Source organism: Armigeres subalbatus, chromosome 3 (assembly GCF_024139115.2).
Source record: "Armigeres subalbatus isolate Guangzhou_Male chromosome 3, GZ_Asu_2, whole genome shotgun sequence".
Taxonomy (NCBI): domain Eukaryota; kingdom Metazoa; phylum Arthropoda; class Insecta; order Diptera; family Culicidae; genus Armigeres; species Armigeres subalbatus.
Genome location: NC_085141.1, coordinates 367274068 through 367295237, shown reverse-complemented (window position 1 = coordinate 367295237; position 21170 = coordinate 367274068). Strand labels below are relative to the sequence as shown.

Here is a 21170-nt window from a genome sequence, read left to right as displayed (position 1 = left end):
GAGCAATCAGTTCGATTTGATTAATGATGAAATTGAGCAAATCGGATATACCTCTAGCCCAGGTGATTCGATTCATGCGAAAAAGCAAAGGATTCCGCCAATTGTGGTATCTGTTGCCGAGTTTTCTGGCTTCCGGAATGAGATTTTGAGTAACCTTCAGGGGATCAAGGTTTCATTTCAGATTGCTAGGAAGGGTGACTGCCGCGTTTTGCCGGGATCCTTTGACGATCGCAAACGTCTTCTTCAGTATTTAACTGAGAAGCGCCATAAATTCTTCACATACGACGACAAAACTGAGCGATTGTTCAAAGCCGTCTTGAAAGGTCTCCCCAGTGATGATAAATCACTGGATGAGATTAAAATTGAAATTTCTCAATTACTTGGATTTTCACCAGTCCAAGTAATTAAGATGAAAAAGAAATCCCACTCTGGTACTTCCCAGAGGGCATTTCTCAAGAATTTTATTTAGTTCATTTTAACAAAGTGAACTAAATAATATGAAAAGTTTGGAAAACGCCTGTATTATGTCCCATGTCCGTGTTACATGGGAACATTTCCACGCAGGCCTGGGGAAAATTCAAAACCCCACCCAGTGCCGTAAGTGCCAAAAGTGGGGTCATGGAACCAAACATTGTCACATGGATGCTAAATGCATGATTTGTGGTGGAACCTCTCACGCCAAGGACGCATGTCCTGTGAGAGAAGATTCCAATAAATTTAAATGTGCTAATTGTGGGGGCAATCATAAATCCAATTTCTGGGAATGCCCTTCACGCAAAAAAGTTTTGAATTCCCGTGCAAAATTGATGACGGGAAATTCCAATCGGATATCAGATTCGTCGGGTAGAATTTTTCAAACGCTCAAATTTAGAAACCGGTTACCGGTCGAGCAATTCATACCCACCACAATTCACAAACAAATTTTGCCGCTCGTCAACGGGTAGCAAGCACTTCAGTAAATTCCAATTTTCCAATGTATCTACGTATGCAAACATCGCTGCTGGTAGACAAAATTTCTCTTCTCAAAATGAGGTTTATACCCATGTCCCAACGGAAAATAACGGTCATGTTGCCGATTCAGGTAGCATGTCTGCTTCCGATTTTGATTTTTAACTGAACAATTGCATCACATGATTGATACAATGTTCAAAGCAAATACCATACCAGAAGCTGTTCAGGTTGGTATAAAGTACACACAAAAAATTGTTATCGGACTCCGTTTCAATGGATCCAAATAATTGTGTGAAAGTTCTAAATTGGAATGCCCGCTCTCTAAAGGGTAAGGAAGATGAATTATTCAACTTCCTAACAGTTCATAATGTGCATATTGCCATTATAACAGAAACTTATTTAAAACCAGGACTCTCCATTAAAAGAGATCCAAATTATTTTATCTACAGAAATGATCGTCTTGACAGCGCCTGTGGTGGGGTCGCCATTGTCATCAATAGACGTATCAAACATAAATTATTTTCTTCGTTCGAAACCAAAGTTTTTGAAACCTTGGGAGTTTCTGTTGAAACAAATTTTGGACAATTTTCCCTCATTGCAGTCTACTTGCCTTTTCAATGCAATGGGCAGCAAAAGAATTTGTTGAAAGCTGATCTTCAAATTCTGACTCGCAACAAATCAAAATTCTTCGTAATTGGTGACTTCAATGCCAAACACTGTTCATGGAATAATGCTCAAAGTAATTCCAATGGTAAAATTTTATTTGATGATTGTTCTGCGGGATATTATACTATTCAATATCCCAATGGACCAACTTGTTTTTCTTCCAGTCGAAATCCTTCTACAATTGATTTAGTTTTAACGGATTCAAGTCAGCTGTGTGGCCAATTGGTAACTCATGCTGACTTTGACTCTGATCACCTTCCTGTGACATTTGAAATCTCACAAGAAGCCATTTATAATCCAATCAGCTCTACTTTTAATTATCATAGAGCTGATTGGGATTTATATAAAACTTATATTGATAGGAATTTTGATGTTAATATTCCTCTCGATACCAAAAGTGATATTGATAATGCTCTCGTATCTTTGACAAATTTAATTGTCGAAGCCAGAGGCATTGCAATTCCTAAATGTGAAATTAAATTCAACTCCATTATTATTGACGACGATTTTCAGGTACTGATCCGTCTTAAAAATGTGAGAAGAAGGCAATACCAAAGAACTCGCGATCCCGCGTTGAAAGTTATTTGGAGAGATTTGCAAAATTAAATTAAAAACGTTTCGCTATTCTGAGAAATACCAACTTAGAGAATAATGTCTCAAAATTGGATACCAGTTAGAAACCCTTTTGGAAATCAACGAAAATTCTTTTAAAAAACCTCAAAAGCCAATTCCAGCGCTTAAGGAGGGAAATAAAATGTTATTAACAAATGGCGAAACGGCTCAAAAACTTGATCAGTAGTTTAAGAGTGCCCATAATTTTAGTCTAGGTCTAGGTCTAATTTAAACATATGAAAGCCCCTGGTGATGATGGTATTTACTACATGCTTATTAAAAAACTTCCTGAGTGCTCTTTACCCTTTTATCTAGTTTATTTAACAAGTGTCATCAATTGGCATACTTCGCAGATAAATGGAAAAACCCCAAAGTTGTTCCAATTTTGAAGCCGGACAAAAATCCAGCTGAGGCTTCTAGTTATCCTTAATCAGTTTGCTTTCTTCAATAAGCAAACTGTTTGAAAAGATTATTTTAAATAGAATGATGGTTCATATTATTGACAATTCTATTTTTGCTGATGAGCAATTTGGTTTTCGCCATGGGCATTCAACCACCCATCAGTTATTAAGAGTAACGAATTTAATTCGGCTCAACAAATCTGAAGGATATTCGACTGGAGTTGCTCTTCTTGATATAGAGAAAGCATTTGACAGTGTTTGGCATGAAGGTTTGATTGTAAAATTGATGAATTTTAATTTTCCTCTGTACATTATTAAACTGATCCAAAATTATTTATCAGATCGCTCACTGCAGGTAAACTATCAGAATTCTAAATCTGATAGATTACCTGTAAGAGCTGGTGTTCCCCAAGGCAACATACTGGGGCCCATTTTGTATAACATTTTTACTTCTGACTTACCTGATTTACCACCAGGGTGTCAAAAATCTTTGTTTGCAGATGACACAGGTCTCTCAGCCAAAGGGCGTAGCCTTCGTGTCATTTGTAGTAGATTGCAAAAAAGTTTGGATATTTTCTCCACTTACTTGCAAAAATGGAAAATTTCCCCGAATGCCTCCAAAACTCAGCTTATAATTTTCCCACATAAGCCGAGAGCTTCTTATTTGAAACTTTCTAGCAGACGTATTGTCACTATGAATGGGGTTTCAATTAATTGGTCAAGCGAAGCCAAATATTTAGGACTTCAAAAATTAACTTTTAACAAGCCAAATGTAACAAATATATTAAGTGTTTTTATCCACTTATAAACAGGAAATCAAGACTTTGACTTAAGAACAAATGTTTTATTTACAAAAAAAATAGACTAGCCATGTTGTATGCTGTGCCAATATGGACTAGTTGCTGGAATACCAGAAAGAAGGCATTTCAGAGGATTCAAAATAAAATTTTGAAAATGATCTTGAAATTGCCTCCGTGTTATAGTACCAATGAACTTCATAGAATTTCTAATATTGAGACATTGCAACAAATGTCCAACAAAATAATTTCCAATTTTAGACAAAAATCGTTGCAATCTTCTATTGCAACGATTAACTCCTTGTACACTTAGTATAAATTAGGTTAAGTTTAGTTTAAGTAAAAAACATTGTAATTCCTACATGGTTTAATTCAACCAGAGGAAATATCTTAACTGCCAGAGGCAATTGAAATGTATTAATAATATCTAAAAGCGTAACATAGCAAATAAGGATGATAGTGTTAAGAAAACACGGAACACCTAGTCTAAGAGATGAATGCATGTATTAGATAATTAGCAAATAAAATTAGTTAAAAAAAAAAAAAGGAATGCGTCCATAAATGAAATTCTACTCAACAAAAATCATTGGTATTGGCCATTAGCTCTTTCTACGAGAGACAAGGGAAAGTTTTACTTGTGCATTATTGATCGAGCATTTTGTTCAATGAAAATAGTCCTCCGACGGTATCCAGACTATTGGGGTCACTAACGAATCGATTAATGGAACGTTGGATGCTGGACGAAGCCGAAACCAAGTCACTGCTGAACGACGGCGTATCATCCTTTGCTAAGGGGCGAAACAACATATTTGGCAGGATCAATGGCTTCATGCCAGTCGGCATGATTTTTGGGTCCCAAATTCGTAAAGCAATCCATCCTGTGGCTTTTGGTTCGGGGATCCCAATTTCCAGACCGTCCATCGAGCGTACGGGTTCTCGCTACGTTGTATCTGATGTCGTCGTAGATGGAAATGAAAAGTAGACCTCCAAAAATTGCACCTACGGTTACTGGAAAAAGAAAAAGCCGGAACAGACACGGATTATTAAATCTATGGTGCAACGGCGGTGCGAGTCGTCAAAGGCAATCAACAATAACAAATCCGATCAAAGCATGCATCCATCTGACGTTTTCGCATCAATGAAATGAAAATCAACCAAATCGTCTACTGGCTCTGTCTATTCGTGGCAGGGATAGCGTTAACTGGCAACACTGTTTGGGCCAAAATACCAACCGAAGCAATAATGAGAAAGGCAACCATAATCTTTGAAAGGAAACCGGGAACGCCAACCACCGTGAATTGTGGCAAGAAAAAAGGCTCCTGCCAACAGCAGAAGAAGTACTGCGCAGCATTTTACATGGGCCAAGACCATTACGTGACAAGAGCTCGCTGTTTGGTTGGCATGGATGGGTTGGTAAAAAGCCTACGATACAAATTAAATATGGGATTCCAAACACATTTAATTTTCTAGGAAAATTGTTGAACCGAACAAATTATCCGTTCTTGGGCCTGGAGTTGTGAATATAACGATCGCATTACACAAAAACTTCAAGAATCCAAACGGAACGGACATTGCGTGGATTGTTATTAAAGATCCCAGATTTAAGGTTCGAGAAAAATTCGTAGTTGCCGAACACAATCCTAAGGTAAACATTAGGCGACTGATTTTATTGGGCAATGTGACGTTAATTTTTTCTATGTTTTAAAGCATTGTGTTCGATATCAACTGAAGATGGTTGACTCCAAATCGACTGATATTCATGCTCGTTTCCGGTGGATTAAACAAAAGAGCACACCTCACCCAGCTGCAGTTGGTTCGAAAATCATTCCAAGAATTTACAAAGGTACTAGTGGTTTCAAATTCAATGAGACAATAAAACCACAAATGGAACATGTTGTGATGTGCAGCACAAAAGCAAAACCGAAAGATTATGAATTGCACTACATATTTTTCGCTTGGTTTGATGGAAAGCAGACGATAGATTTGGACTGTCATCAAGCGAAATGCGGGTAAGATGGTGAACTGTTCGCATTACATAGTTTCTATTGGGACTGCTTTGCGCTTCCATTCCAGACTTTTCTGGTACAGTGTGAATTTAAAACTGGGAAAATTCCAATAGAAACATTTGATAATAAATAACCAATTCAATATTCAGGTTATCAAGTGTACCTTCAAATCTTTCAGAGTACTTGACTCCAGCAATACGGTTATAGTGAAAGTGCCACCTCCGGTGTTGAACTATACGTATGAGTACTACTATGAGTACATAAATGTCACAACGCCTCTGCCGCCTCCAAAACCAACGTCTAAACCAACAACTACAACAACATCCACAACAACATCTACAACAACATCCAAACCAACAACCAAAGCAACGCCTAAACCAACAACTACAACAACATCTACAACAACAACCACAACAACATCCAAACCAACAACCACAACAACATCTACAACAACATCCAAACCAACAACCAAAGCAACGCCCAAACCAACAACCACAACAACAACAACCACAACAACATCCACAACAACATCCAAACCAACAACCACAACAACATCCAAACCAACAACCAAAGCAACGCCCAAATCAACAACCACAACAGCATCCACAACAACAACCACAACACCATCTTCAACAACATCCAAACCAACAACAACCTCAACAACACCCAAACCAACAACGACAACAACAACCACAACAACACCCAAACCAACAACGACAACAACAACCACAACAACACCCAAACCAACAACCACAAAACCATCCACAACAACTCCCAAATCAACAACTAAGCCAACATCTAAGCCAACATCCAAAGCAACATCTAAACCAAAGTCTACTACAAAATCTAAACCAAAACCCAAGCCAACATCTAAGCCAAAGTTAAAGCCCAAGCCCAAACCAATACCTTTATTTCAAACCCAATACGTTTACGAATATGAGTACATAGACGTACCACCAGAAATCATGATTGCTCCAGTAGCTGGGGTAATGCCGGTATATTCTCGAACAACCAATAGACCCAAGCCGGAAGAAAAAAGCCTCAAGCCAGATCTGTCGCCAGACCTGCAGCCAGACCTGCAGCCAGAACTGCAGCCAGACCTGCAGCAAAACGACGATCCGGACGATTCCCCCTTCGACGATGAATACTCCGAAGTCATTACCACTTCCGAGCCACCCAAAAGATGTTGTAGATTTTGCTGCGAAGATTGCCGTTGCCCGCAAACGAAACGAACACCGTACCGATGCCGACACATGCCACCGCCATCGACTCCAGCTCAGGAAAGGCACCTTGCTGGGAAATTCGGAGCATCAACTGGAAGTCCCCACATGAAGCAACCATGCAAGATCAGCGACGCGCTTTCTCCGGAAACGGAAGATATCTATCGGGTCATCTGGGAAGTACTTAGGCGAAGCCGGAGGTTTAAGTCGAGTAGGGCAACATGTACGAAACTTGGCGGCTTTATTGGCGCAGTGGCATTCGTTGGAACAGTGTTTGCAATGTGAGATGTATTTCGTTGAGAAGTATTTGAATAAAAAAATTCAATGTAGACACTCAATTCAGTTGGCCTAATACGAAGATTTGGTTCCTGTTTTATTTATATTTATGTATTTTTCATTGAACGAAATCAGTGCGGTTGAAACCCTAACTGATGTCAAATTTCAAATTCAATTGGAGAGATATCCAAGATATCAGACGAACTATCCGTAAGAATTCCCCATTAACCTTCCTACAGTGCTAAAAATGCTCACAATTACGGTGTGCGGGTCATATTGACCCGAATTTGATTTAGCAATATCTTAGGCATTTCTCAGCCAAATTCACATGTTTGTATACCTGATATAATCGTCAGTTCCGAAGCGGACCTCAGCTTATTGATCGGTCACACTTACATCCTGTAATCGTTGGAGAAAGGATCGTAAGGTCGCCACTTTTGTATGGACTAAAATTGCACATGTGTGAATTCCATGAACGATTTTATGACTGTTTTCCTCTTGAAAATGTGCCCAATACTATTCCAGAGGTGATGAGTAATGCATATAGACAATATTTCTACAGATGTTCTAGGTTCTCCAAACCATTCTGGGTTCCAGAGCCTCGATCTACCAGGTCAGGTCAATTACGCTTGAACCTTGATAAAAAAAAATTAATAGCAAGGAAATCCAGCTCTGATGTGAGTTGGTCGATGGCCAGAATCCGCATCGGGCATAGTCGGGTCTTAGGAAATCCTCTAGAGTGAGTTTGTCGATGGCCGGAATCGCCATCGGACATAATCGGGTCTTACAAGATCCAACTCTGCAGTGAGTTTGTCGTTGGTCGAAATCGCCATCAGACCTAGTCGGGTCAAGGAAATACAACTCTGGAGTGAGTTGGCCGATGGCTGGAATCACCATCGGACCTAGTTGGGTCAAGGAAATTCAACTCTGGAGTGAGATGGTCGTTGGCCGGAATTGCCATCAGAGCTAGTTGGGTCAAGGAAATCCAACTCTGGAGTGAGTTGGTCGATGGGTGGAATCGCCATTGGACCTAGTCGGGTCAAGGAAATCCAACTCTGGAGTGATTACGTCGATGGTCGGAATCGGCATCGGGCCTAGTCGGGTCAAGGAAATTAAACTCTGGAGTTATTTGAACGATGGCTGGAATCGCCATCGGACCTTGTCGGGTTAAGGAAATCCAATTCTGGAGAGATTTGGTCGATGGCAAAAGTCGCCATCGAACCTAGTCGGGTCAAGGAAATCCAACTCTGGATTGAGTTGATCGTTCGCCGGAATCGCCAGCGGGCCTAGCCGGGTCAAGGAAATCCAGCTCTGGTGTGAGTTGGTTGTTGGCCGGAATCGACACCGGACCTAATTGGGTCAAGGAAATTCAACTCTTGTGTGAGTTGGTCGTTGGTCGGAATCGCTATCGGATCTTGTCGGGTCAAGGAAATCTAACTCTGGAGTGGATTTGGTCGATGACCGAAATTGTCATCGGTCCTAGTCGGGTCAAGGAAATTAAACTCTGGACTCTGGAGTTATTTGGACGATGGCTGGAATAGCCATCGGACCTTGTCGGGTTAAGGAAATCCAACTCTGGAGAGAGTTGGTCGATGGCCAAATTCGCAATCGACCCTTGTCGGGTCAAGGAAATCCAACCCTGGAGTCAGTTGATCGTTCGCCGGAATCACCATCGGGCCTAGCCGGGTCAAGGAAATCCAGCTCTGGTGTGAGTTTTGTTGTTGGCCGGAATCAACACCGGACCTAATTTTGTCAAGGAAATTCAACTCTTGTGTGAGTTGGTCGTTGGCCGGAATCGCTATCCGACCTTGTCGGGTCAAGGAAATTCATCTCTGGAGTGGGTTTGGTCGAAGACCGGAATTGTCATCGGACCTAGTTGGGTCAAGGAAACCCAACTCTGAAGTGAGTTGGTCGATGGCCGGAATCGCCATCAGACCTAGTCGGGTCAAGGAAATTCAACTCTGGAGTTATTTGGACGTTGGCCGGAATCGTCATCAGACCTAGTCGGGTAAAGAAACTCAACTGTGGAGTGAGTTGGTCGTTGACTGGGATCGCCATCGGACCTAGTCGGGTCCATGAAATCCAACTCTAGAGTGAGTTGATCGATGGCCGGAATCTAGTCGGATCAAGGAAATCCAACTCTGGAGTGAGTTGGTTGATGGCCGCATTCTGCATCGTATCTTATTAAGTCCAACTCTTGAGTGAGTTGATCGATGACCGGAATCACCTATTCGGATCAAGAAAATCCCACTCAAGTGTGAGTTGGTCGATGGCCAGAATCGCTTTTGGACCTAATTTGGCCAAGAAAACAGATTGACAGAAAACAAGATTGATGTGCGTTGAAGGATTGTTAATTATTTTGTGATTTCGATGCTTGGATGATATTTTTGCCCGGAAAACTCAACCCAAGATGGTATAACTGAATTCAGCTGTTCAGTAATCAAAAGGTAGGAAATAAAGATTGAAGAGTATTGAAAGAATTTTTCAATATTTTCTAATTTTGAGCTTGAATGGTGTTTTGAGTCTGAAAAACTTAATGACAAAACCGTCAGCAGTTGATTGGTCGAAAATGTGGTTTGAAGAGTATTGGGCGGTATTTTCAAACGGATGGATCGATTTGCTAAATTTCCTAAATTGTTTAAATATATGAGAAGAAAGAAATTTTGCTGGGAAAGTTGAACAAATGTTAAAATACTACGTGTATGACTGGATTGTCAGTTTGAAGCAGTTTGATGACGATGGACGTCTGAAGTCAGGACACTGGGTTATTAGGTATGTCTGTGCCGTCGGATGCTAAATCAATCAGTGCGCGATTAAACGTGTTTCGTATCGAACGCAGGACTGTCACAAGATCTGGATGTGAGCTATGTTTTGTGCAGTCAGAAAGAGAATCAATCACTGTGTGTTTTCTATCTGACGCAGAACGATCTTGCGAAATGATTGGTTATAATTTGTGTGGGTGGCAAATTACTTAGACATAACTTTGTACAAAACAATTATTTAGTGAGTCGCTTACCAAGGCGACTTGCTATAGATTACCTTTATCTAACTTACTATCGCTTTTCCGTGGCACTCACGGAGATGCAGAGGATTCCTCGGTCTCTTGTAGCAATGAGTGTTGAACTAATTTTCCTCTTTTAATCTTGAATTGACTATGAGGACGTTGCCAGAATAGTTATTTGTTTTGAATTAATGAAACTCCAAAGCATCTACAGTGAGAATAGTTTTCTAATCCTAAGTAGGCTATTCAATTGGACAGCTGTGCATACACCCAGGTTTTTTTACGTAGTTGGAATTCATTAATTTCTCGGTTACCCCGAACTTTCACAGCTTTTTTTTTAAAATACCACTTGAGTTTGGATCGAATATCGGTATTACGAACAATATAGTGAACAATCCTATCACAGCTGGAGATAATACATCACAAACCGTGCATCGTGACCGTATGGCCACAGTCTCTCCAGGAACAGGGGACCCCTCAGTGGGAGACCCTCCTTACGATAATGACTCACAGCAACAAAGTCAAATTGCGCCTACAGTGCCAATCTGGATGGACAGCCGAGACATACATGGACAGCGGAGCTACTTACAACCACAGACAAACAGACGTAACAGCTTGAACAATTTTCTGAAAAATCCATCGTCCAACTCCTCTACCACCATCTTGCGAGCATGTTGCACGAAACCATATTTCATATGACATTGTCACCAGAAGGCGCTGGAGTGGAATGTAAAACTCGAACGATTACGACGCTAGCGCCTCTAGTTGTAAAACGCGCAACCAAGCAAATTCGAGTTTATCGTTAAAATCATGGCCGGTGGTATTTTTTCTAGTTTTACGTCTGTTTGGCCGAGTTACAACTGTCGACCCGCGAAGAGGGAATAATTCTTCCCACCCCATTTATCGTAGGAAAATCCACCAAACAAGCGTGTAGTTGTGCAATTGAATCTGCAAGGACGGAAGAAAGGGAAACAAAGTACGTGCTGACGGTTAGGAGTATGCAACAGATGAAACGCCAGTTAAAGATGGATAAGTTAGTTGAAGGATCCGAAGTAATCGTAGTACCGCACCCTAGTCTGAATAAAAGTCGATGTGTAGTAAGCTGCCGGGAAGTTATTCAAATGACCGAACCGGAGCTGCTGGTGGAACTGAAAGAGCAAGGTGTTGTAGAAGTTAAATGAATTACACGACAGGATGAACGTGATAGACAAAACAGAGTGAATACACCAACACTCATTCTTACCATCGGAGGATCCGTAGCACCCAAACATATTATTTAAGGTTCCAACAAGATTGTACTATCCGAGTCCGATGTTATGCTACAATTGCTGCACGTATGGACACATCAAAGTAAAATGTTCGAAACCAACTGCCTGTAGAAATTGTTCTGGGACGCATCAAGGAGAACTGGAGAACTGTGATCTGGAACAATTTTGTAGAAACTGCAAAGGATGGTATCAGCCTGTTAGGACACAGGAATCTCGTTCGCCGAAGCTAGGAAAGAATACGAAAAGCAATACAGCCAAAGAACATATGCAGCTGTTTGCGGAGTACAAGAAAGGTTGGAACGTACAAGAAAAGACGCAGAAGTGGAAATGTTAAGAGCGGAAATAAGTCAATTGAGAGAAGCAACGAAGGAGGACGAGAAAACCAAAGAAATACTACGACTACGACGTGAAATGGAACAAACGAAAACCATGCTATTGGAGTTTCAAAAAATGAAAAGCGAACAACTAGAAATTTAAAAAAAGAAAGCAGCAGCAAAACAACAAATCGAAATATCTGAATCTTAAGAAGATAACCGCATGAACGACCCGGAACCAGAAAACCCAACTGGAGATATAAGCGAAACACAAACCCTTGATAGCAGATAGAACATGGAGGAAGAAATGCACTGAGGAAACGACGAAAGCAAGAAAAAAACAAACAAATATCAACGGTAACAGCTATACGATCTCGGAGTTCATCCAGGATAAGGAGCATTGGATCACAACAGGACAATGATGGAATTGCCATAGGAGGAGACCCAAGAGTGAGAAGAGGAAGATCCTCCAAACAACAACATGTCTAGGTACCGTCGTCGGGGGTGACAATGGGTCAAATGGGGGTGAGAATGGGTCACTGTTTCAATTACTTAGAATGCTTGTAGAATGGATTGAATGTATCCGAGGGCAAGAAGACTAAAATATAAGAGACCTTTTTGAGCGATTTTGCTCTACGACCTCCAGGCTCCCTGTTAGAGCGATGACCCATTCTCACCCCCCAGACCCATTGTCACCCCCGATGGCGGTACTTGTAAGCAACCAGCGGAGGAAACACAGGATTTGAACTAGGCAACGATAATGGACAAGATTACCGGATACAACCTGATCAAGAAATGGAAGAAATAGCCATTAATGATGTAAATTCAATTCTGAATGAATCCAGCGAGATGACAACAACAAACTTCAACGCCGAAGGTTGGTTGAGGCAGTGCGAAGCGAAAGTAGCCTCCTCACTTTTCTTAAGAGAAGAGAACGCTACTAGGGACGAGGGCGAGGAAGTTCCGGTCCAACCTGTGCTCTGTCAGTTGCCTAGACGTTGTGCCAACCACACGGTAAATATAAACAAGCAGGCCCTATTGCTTTCATGGATCATACAAGGCCTAAACACCAGTAGAGCTGAACTAAACATGCTAGGGTGTTTAGAGAAACCAGTGAAGTGTCTCGTAATATAGTGAACTAGCTTAATGTACCCGGCCTTGCTCGGAATTGCCAGTTTAGTTTTCAGTTTTTCACAATCAAAAAAAGATAAAACCAATTGGTCAACAGAGTAATTGTGTTAACTTATTGATACTTCATCATTTGATTTAAAGAAGGCTTTTGGAAGCATTGACTGATCTTGAAAAAGAGATCGTTGGTTTGAATAGCCTTATTCCGGGCAAACGTCAATTGCTAAAGAAGGAAAAACATCCACCGATGCTTTATTCCGGCAAACCCCCATTTTTAAAGAAGGGATCACACTCACCATTGCCTTATTCCGGGCAAATGCCTACTTTTAAAGAAGCAATCACATCCACCATCCAGAAGGAAACAAATGAATCATTGTTTTTCACTGGGCAAACCATGATTCCGATGAAGGGTAACAATTACCATTGTTCTATACCCAGCATGCTTTCTATGAAAGGTTTTTCTGATGCTGTTCATAAATATCCCAAATGCCCTTCATGTCGAATGACCTTAGGCCAAATAGTGTTATGTTAATGGCCTGCTTCATTCAGGGATATGTCATTTTCAGGGAAATGTCATATTCTGGGATATGTGTATCGGTAAGAATCATTTTTGGGAAATATCATTTTCGTTGAAGTCATTTTCGGGGAAATGTTATTACCGGGAAAATGTTATTGTCGAAGATTTGCTATTTTTGAGGAATTCAGGAAATTTGTTTTCGGAGCATTGTACAATGTCAAAGAACCTCGAATGAACTAAATAAGAGGGATTTTATTTTATTTTTTTAATCTTTGTTAAGGTGTTTTTTTAATCTACAGACTAAGTTCAACACCGGAGAGGGATTTTAAATTTAGTCGTTTTCTAAACAATACCCAACCCCAATAACCTCCCGCATTCCAAAAGTGTCTCCCAGCCTCTATAATAGTTTTGGGCAGAGATTACGTGTTTACAAATTTTGTGTGAATTGACCCATTCAGTAAAAAGGTATACTAAACTGTTCGTTTACTAAATATACCCTCTCTCTCATTCAGCTATGACACTCCCACCCAGTCTGACATAGTCTTCCTTAAACTGAGAATATGGGTTGCAAATGTGGTGGACATCGGTAAATGGGTTCAAAAGTTCAAAATTACGATAACTAAACAATACCCCTCTCTCACACCCTCCCTCTTTTAAAATGACCTACCCACATCCAGTAAAATTGTTTCCTTAGGACATACAATATTTGATACAAATTTGGTTCAAATCGGTCATTAGATTCAAGACATACATTGAGTTGATCGATTGCTGAACAATACTTCTCCCCCCATACCCTCCCTTTTTAAAAGAGCATCCCTAACCACACTATCGTCGTCTCCTTAATATGAAGAATGTGTGTTCCAAATTTGGTTGAGAACGGCCAATGGGTTCAGAAGATACACTGAGTTGATCAATAGCTAAGCAATACCCCTCCCCCTTTTCTAAACAGCAATCTTAACTCCCCAATCTTAACTTAGCATCCCTAACCCCCATCGTCGTTTCCTTAAGATAAACAATGTGTGTTCCAAATTTGGTTGAAATCGGCCAAGGGGTTCAGAAGGTACACTGAGTTGATCGATACCTTAGCAATACCCCTCCCCCCATACCCTCCCTCTTTTCCAAAGAGCATCCCTAACCCCCCTATCGTCGTCTCCTTAGGATAAAGAATATGTGTTCCAAATTTGGTTGAAATCGGCCAAGGGGTTCAGAAGGAACACTGAGTTGATTGATAACTAAGCAATACCCCTCCCCACCACACCCTCCCCCTTTTCCAAAGAGCATTCCTGACCCCCCATCATCGTCTCCCTAAGATAAAAAATGTGTGTTCCAAATTTGGTTGAAATCGGCCAAGGGGTTCAGTAGGTACAGTGAGTTGATTGATAACTAAGCAATACCCCTCCCCACCACACCCTCCCCCTATTCCAAAGAGCATCCCTGACCCCCCATCATCGTCTCCCTAAGATAAAGAATGTGTGTTCCAAATTTGGTTGAAATCGGCCTAAGGGTTCAGAAGGTACACTGAGTTGATCGATGACTTAGCAATACCCCTCCCACCATACCCTCCCCCTTTCCAAACAGCATTCCTAACCCCCATCGTCGTCTCAATAAGATAAAGATTGTGTGTTCCAAATTTGGTTGGAATCGGCCAAGGGGTTCAGCAGGTACACTGAGTTAATCGATACCTTAGCAATACCCCTCCCCACCACACCCTCCCACTTTTCTAAAGAACATCCCTAACTCCCCTATCGTCGTCTCCTTAAGATAAAGAATGTGTGTTCCAAATTTGGTTGAAATCGGCCAATGCGTTCAGAAGTTATGCTGGAACATACATACAAACATACATACAAACAAAAAAGTTGGGAAGCATTTGCAGGAAGCTTCACATCTCGGACCCCGGTTAAAGAAATGTGGAAGAAATATCGTCTTATTGACGGAAAAATAAAAAGTGGAGTTATTAGTGCTATAGTGTATAAAGGTGAAACAGCTAAGGATGATAAGGACATCGCCAATTTCCTAGCAGACTCTTTTGAAGAAATCTCTAGCAACGAATCCTACAATGTGGACTTTGCGTCGTGGAAGGGAACTCTAGAGGCGGAAAAATTAACATTCAATGAAAATACAAATGCAACATACAACCAGGACTATACGTACTACGAACTTGAAGAAGCCCTTGAAGGCCTAAAGGGTTCTTCACCAGGAATGTTCAGAATACACTACGCGATGATCACCAACCTGCCAACAGACTGTAAAATCCAGCTTCTAGAAGCATACAATCGCATATGGAGACAGGGTATCTTCCATTCTGAATGTACGGACACGTTCTATGGTAGTGCCAATCTACAAAGGAAAGGCCCCCTGAACTATCGTCTAATATATCTAAATTCATGCATACGCAAAGTGATGGAACGGATGATTAATAATCGACTGAATGAGACTGAAGAACTAATCGGCGAGAATCAATACGCATTCAGGAAGGGAAAAACGACAGCAGACCACCTTGCTTCCTTACGCGCAAGTAGTTTTCATGGATGTAGCATATGATACAACGTGGAGACGCTTTATACTTCAACGGCTTAAGGAATGGAATGTTGATGGCGCTTTACTGAGATGTTTAACAAAGATGCTCGATAAAAGACAGGGTTTGCAGAAATCGCTCTCAATAGATAACGAACAACGATAAAAGAGAGGCAAAAACTGTTCCGAATCATAACAAGCCATGATAACAAATTTATCAAAGTTGTATACAAGTGCGAAAAAACAGAATCGGATAGACAGCCCCCACAGAAAAATGTTGATTCTCGCTTTGTTTTCGCCCATTTCGTGTTGGTTACTGCACAGCTGTGTAGAACAAGTTGAAATGCATCATCACCAGAGCCAGTGGTCCCCGCATTTGGAGCTTTCTAAAAGAAATTTATCATGGAGTACAGCCTCCCGAATCAGTTCTCTATCATGACAGCTTGCGAAAAAAGTCTCTCGCGGTATGCTACATATCGTATATGTATATAGAGATGATAAGTGAGAGACTTGCTCATTCTCTTTGAGATTCAATCCCTGATAAAAGGACATTCAGAGTTCTGGAAAATGGGACGTTATCCGACGAAAAAACAATGGAGACAGGATTATGACAGGGGTCTGTGCTTACACGCAAAAAAAGCGTTCGTGAATTCGTGAACTAACAAGTTCACGGTGTATTTTTTCGTGAACAGCAGCCACGGATTCGGGAACAAAGTCACGTTTTCTGGAACGTTCTGGAAAACGTGACTGGTGTTCCCGAATCCATGCATTAAATCACGGTGTATTTTTGCTAGTCCACGAATTCGGGAACGCTTTTTTTTGCGTGTAGTGTGACTTTGTTCCTTATAGCCATCGATACAATATCACAGTTCCTGCCACGTAACGTAATGTAAATTGAATGTAAATTTTGATGACTTCAAAATAAATTTCGAAAACCTACCTATGGAAGTCAAATTTCTTGACGATAAAGTTCCTGACACAATTAAAACAAATGTGATCACAAGCACTAACGAAAAACAACTATTTAACGAAATTGTCAGTCTTAAGCACATGAATCAAAATAAAGTCCAGTTATTAAATGTAGAACTTGAAAAACACACTATCGGGTTTTGGACAATTATTTTTTATATTATAATGTTCAGTGTTTTATCTTATTTGGTTTTCCGCTTTTATTTATGCCTCAAACCAAAAATTGGGAGGAAGAGGAATGAGCAATTTGAGGTCCGTTATAATGACAACAGTAATTCAACAAATACAGTATTATTGACCTCTCATCCCCAAATTGAATCACAAGAAGTGGAAGATAGAACACAAATGGATCACACCCGTAAATTTTATTTCGCCAAATAAATCCATAATGCTTGTTTTCTGAAATGATAATGAAAATGAAAACGATTCATTTTTTTTGTGTTACATTAACTCATATATGATCAAATTTGAGATACGATCAATCAGATCAAAGAGGCTAAGAATAAGTAATATAATAGTAAAAGTTTCAAGGAAGTTTAAAATATATTATCAAGAGTGTTCATGAAACATAAATAAAAACAAATTGTAAACTGTAATTCTACATTAAAATCAAAAAAAAAAAAAATAATAAAAAAAAATAGTTTTTTTTTCTTTTATGATTAATGCTAAACCTAAACTTATGCACATAAAGATAAACGTTTTTTTTTGTTAATGGGGGGAGTAATGTGGTGATTCACCACTCTCACTCAGAAAACTAATCAAATCATTATATAAATAAACTCTCGTCTAGCCATCCGTACCAACGGAAGGGATCAAAGCGGTTGCGCCGCAAGACTTAGAAGTAATAAAAATGCACTGGAAATAATGCTGTCTGCCTGTCGCGGCGAACGTTAACAGGCAGAAGCATGTCCAAAGGGAGTTATTAATTTCGACTGTAGTTTAATGATTCGGAGATGGCTTTTCAGTCTTGACAAAATCAAAACACTGTTATTTAATCTTGTCCTAACAAGATTACAAGGACAAGATTAAATAACAGTGTTTTGATTTTGTCAAGACTGAAAAGCCATCTCCGAATCAAAGGGAGTTAAACAAAAAAAAACCAGATTAATCCACCTAGCGGTGATGGTGCCTTTCTCGTGCATTATAAAAATAGTATTTTGGCTATTACTCTTGAGCCCATAGTCCGATCTGGCCAATTTTCAATAAAAAAAATGGGAGAGTATCCTGCGTCGAATGCAACTTGTTGCATGTAAATCGGTTAAGGATAAGATAGAGTGACATTTTTTTACTCAATTTTTCTATAAAAATAGGTGTTTTGGCCATAACTTCCGAGCCCATAGTCCAATCTGACCAATTTTCAATAGGAAACAATGGTAGAGTATCCTGCGTCGAATGCTTGTTGCGAGTAAATCGGTTAAGGATAAGTTCCTGAAAAATAAGTGACATTTTTTTGGGTGGGTGCGCACAGACAAACACACATTCACACACACACACACACACACACACACACACACACACACACACACACACACACACACACACACACACACACACACACACACACATACACACAGACATCACCTCAATTCGTCGAGCTGAGTTGATCGGTATATAACACTATGGGTCTCCGGGACTTCTATAAAAAGTTTGTTTTTGGAGCGATCATATAACCTTTACGTATACTTAGTATTCGAGAAAGGCAAAAAACTTTAATTTTTGTTTTGTAAGACCCCGCTCATTCGACAATGATTGTTGTCGAAAGATATTTAAGTTACAATATAAACATTGTCGCTGTCGTCGCTGTCCGGAACATGTTTTGTTGGTGAGGTTATGGGATCTAAATGTCAATGAAAGAAAAATACATGCGATTTGACAGTTAGGTACCGTTTGCGGTCGAGCCTGCGAGTGTAAGACCGCCGCAGCACTCTAAAAAAAGATAAGCGCGACAATATTAAGAAAATTCAAGTTAAATAAAAATTCAAGAGTGTCGAATGAGCGGAGCTCTACGGTAAAATTATAGAATTAAAAAAAAACAATCTGCTTTACCGGCAATTTCGCGCGTCTATGTAGTGTGGACCTTTAGCAAGTTGACGGTTCAATCAAGCATCTGTCAATCTCAATATTATTTTCAAAACCATAGGATTCTTGTTTTTTTTTTTTGTTTTTTGTAGTTTTTGCTGAAATTTTGCTTATATTTAGGTACTAAAGCTTTATTTTCTTTAATTCATCCGACTTGGACAAGAACAACTGCTTATGGTGAGTTAAATATTATTATTTTTTGATAATTATTTATTCTTCAATTACATATTTTGCAGCATCTCGAAACATGAACGTCGACAAGCGTTACGAAGCAGTCCAGGCAGTTCCACTACGTGTATGAGATCATTCGCGACACGCCCGGGAGCTGGATGACAAGTTTCTTGAAGCATAAAATCAATTTCGTGGCCCACAAGATCCCGTTCAGCTCTGAGGATTGCAACGATGTGTAGGCCAACACCAAACCCCGTGGAATGTTTGTGGCGACCAAGCAAACGGAAGGCGTCAGCACATCGGACATGATTGACAGGATCGTCAAGGATTACGACTTGTACGTGCGCTGCAATCTAGCTCGGGGGTACTCCGTCTTGGGAACTGAACGTGTCGTTCCTATTCAAGAGAAAGTTCTGTCTCCAGACAACATCCGGACGTTCCTGCTGATGCTCGGTTAGGACCAATTTGCTCCAATTTCTTGTCCGATTCGCAGAAGAAACTCACATCGGCATTGGGCCCGAGCGGTGGCAGAACGTGCAGTTCACATGAGTACGGAAACGACGAAGAGAAAGAGGAGGATGAGTTTGTAAATTCACGTTTGTGACCCGCTTTCATCTACAATTTGAGGGCGATAGTCTAGGGGTGAGGGAAAAAATATTTTAGTTACTAGATAAAGTTTGTCGCTGTCGTCGCTGTCCGGAACATCTTTTGCTGGCGAGGATAGGGGAGCTAAATGTCAAAGGAGGAAAATCCATACGATTTGACAGCTTGGTACCCAACATGTTCCGGACAGCAGAACAAAGGGAAGCGAAGTGACAATCTTTATCTAGTAACTAAAATATCTTTTGGTGGGGGGGGGGGGTTGTTTAGTTCTGTTACAGGTAACATGTATGATAATGAAATAATATAAAAAAGAAACTACTAAATAAATCGTCACTCGACTCGTAGAATAGGCCCATTTTTTTGTTAAATTTTAGTAAAACGTTATGCGTCACAGATGGGGGTGGGTACAAAAAAGGAAATGTTACAAACAAGTCACAGACTTGGCTCGATGTTTTTTTACGTTATGAAATTTTGAATTAGCCCTTGCCTTGCGCATGATCTTTAAAAAAAATTAAGTGCAGTAGACCGCTTTCCAACAATGAACACAGTGGTCGGTAGGCCGGTACGCAGACCACACAACCGTTCCCGTCTTAATGCTGCAGAAGGTAACTGCGTATAAAAAGCACTGTTGGTCACAACTCTGGATTGGAATGAGCTATTTATCTAATTTTCAATGGCAAACAATGGGACTGAATTCCGCGTCGAATGCAAGTAAATCGGATAATGATAAATACAGTGCAGTCTGGAAATGTGATTATTTTTCTAAAATCATTCAAAGACTCGCTAGATTGGTGCTTTTTGTATTCTCTACATATCCCAATTTTATGTAGTGAAAACCGCTTGTTTTTATCTAGGGTCGTTCGCCCAATAACCGATGTTTTGTTTTAGTCATTAATTTCCATATATAAAAGAGTGCAGTCTGGAAATGTGATTATTTTTTTTTTAAATCACTCAAAGACTCGCTAGATTGGTGCTTTTTGTATTCTCTACATATCCCAATTTTATGTAGTGAAAACGGCTCGTTTTTATCTAGGGTCGTTCGCCCAATAACCGATGTTTTGTGTTAGTCATTAATTTCCATATATAAAAAAGTGCAGTCTGGAAATGTGATTATTTTTTTAAAATCACAAACAACAAACTATTAGGCAGAGCTGTAGAAAAATAATCGCACTAGAACTCTGCCTTAACACGTTTTGACATTTAACCTCTGGAATGAGTCATTGTAGTTTGTCAATGATCGAACTAAGACTATTAAATTATCTAAAACATACTTGCATACATGGATTATAGAAAAGTTTGAATACTTTTTCTACTGACTTCCAAAAATAGAAAATTTTCTCCGAAGCCTACCAAAACTCATTTTCTCCTACATAATCCGAGTGCTTTTTATTTGAATTCTTCTAACAGACATGCTGTCACTATGAACGGGGCTCCAATTATTTGGTCTAGCGAAGTCCAAGATTTAGGACTTATGTATAGCATGAATGAATTAAAAATCAAAAACCACATAGAAGGTATGCAAGCAAAAAGGTACAAATATAGTAAGTGAATATTCATAGAAAATCAAAATCTTAAAATATTTTTTTGATTTACAAACTAATTGTTAGGCCAGCCATGTTTTACATATACTGTGCCAATATGGGTTATTTGCTGCAACGCCAGGAAGAATGCATTTAC

The 21170-nt window shown here is 40.0% G+C and overlaps 2 protein-coding genes across 3 annotated transcripts in view; one reads left to right on the top strand and one right to left on the bottom strand.

Moving 5' to 3' along the window:
- The window catches only part of LOC134226360 (beta-1-syntrophin), a 728606-nt gene that overhangs the window by 501651 nt on the left and 205785 nt on the right, over positions 1 to 21170 (bottom strand). The gene's annotated exons all lie outside the window — the stretch shown is intronic.
- LOC134223514 (proteoglycan 4-like) lies at positions 4537 to 6953 on the top strand. Of its 2 annotated transcripts, none has more exons than XM_062702684.1 (4): positions 4537 to 4836; positions 4898 to 5072; positions 5135 to 5436; positions 5612 to 6953. In XM_062702684.1, exons 1-4 carry the CDS (start codon positions 4571 to 4573, stop codon positions 6936 to 6938), a joined length of 2070 nt encoding a protein of 689 aa, XP_062558668.1. In that variant the 5' UTR covers positions 4537 to 4570; the 3' UTR covers positions 6939 to 6953. The 2 variants fall into 2 exon arrangements, with proteins under 2 accessions (XP_062558668.1, XP_062558669.1); XM_062702685.1 differs by having other exon boundaries at positions 4703 to 4840.

Coding starts and splice junctions, on each gene's coding strand:
- LOC134223514 (XM_062702684.1), top strand. CDS start 4,571: ATGAAAATCAACCAAATCGTCTACTGGCTCTGTCTATTCGTGGCAGGG. Junction 5,073..5,134: donor TTGCCGAACACAATCCTAAG/GTAAACATTAGG, acceptor TATGTTTTAAAG/CATTGTGTTCGATATCAACT. Junction 5,437..5,611: donor TGTCATCAAGCGAAATGCGG/GTAAGATGGTGA, acceptor CAAATCTTTCAG/AGTACTTGACTCCAGCAATA.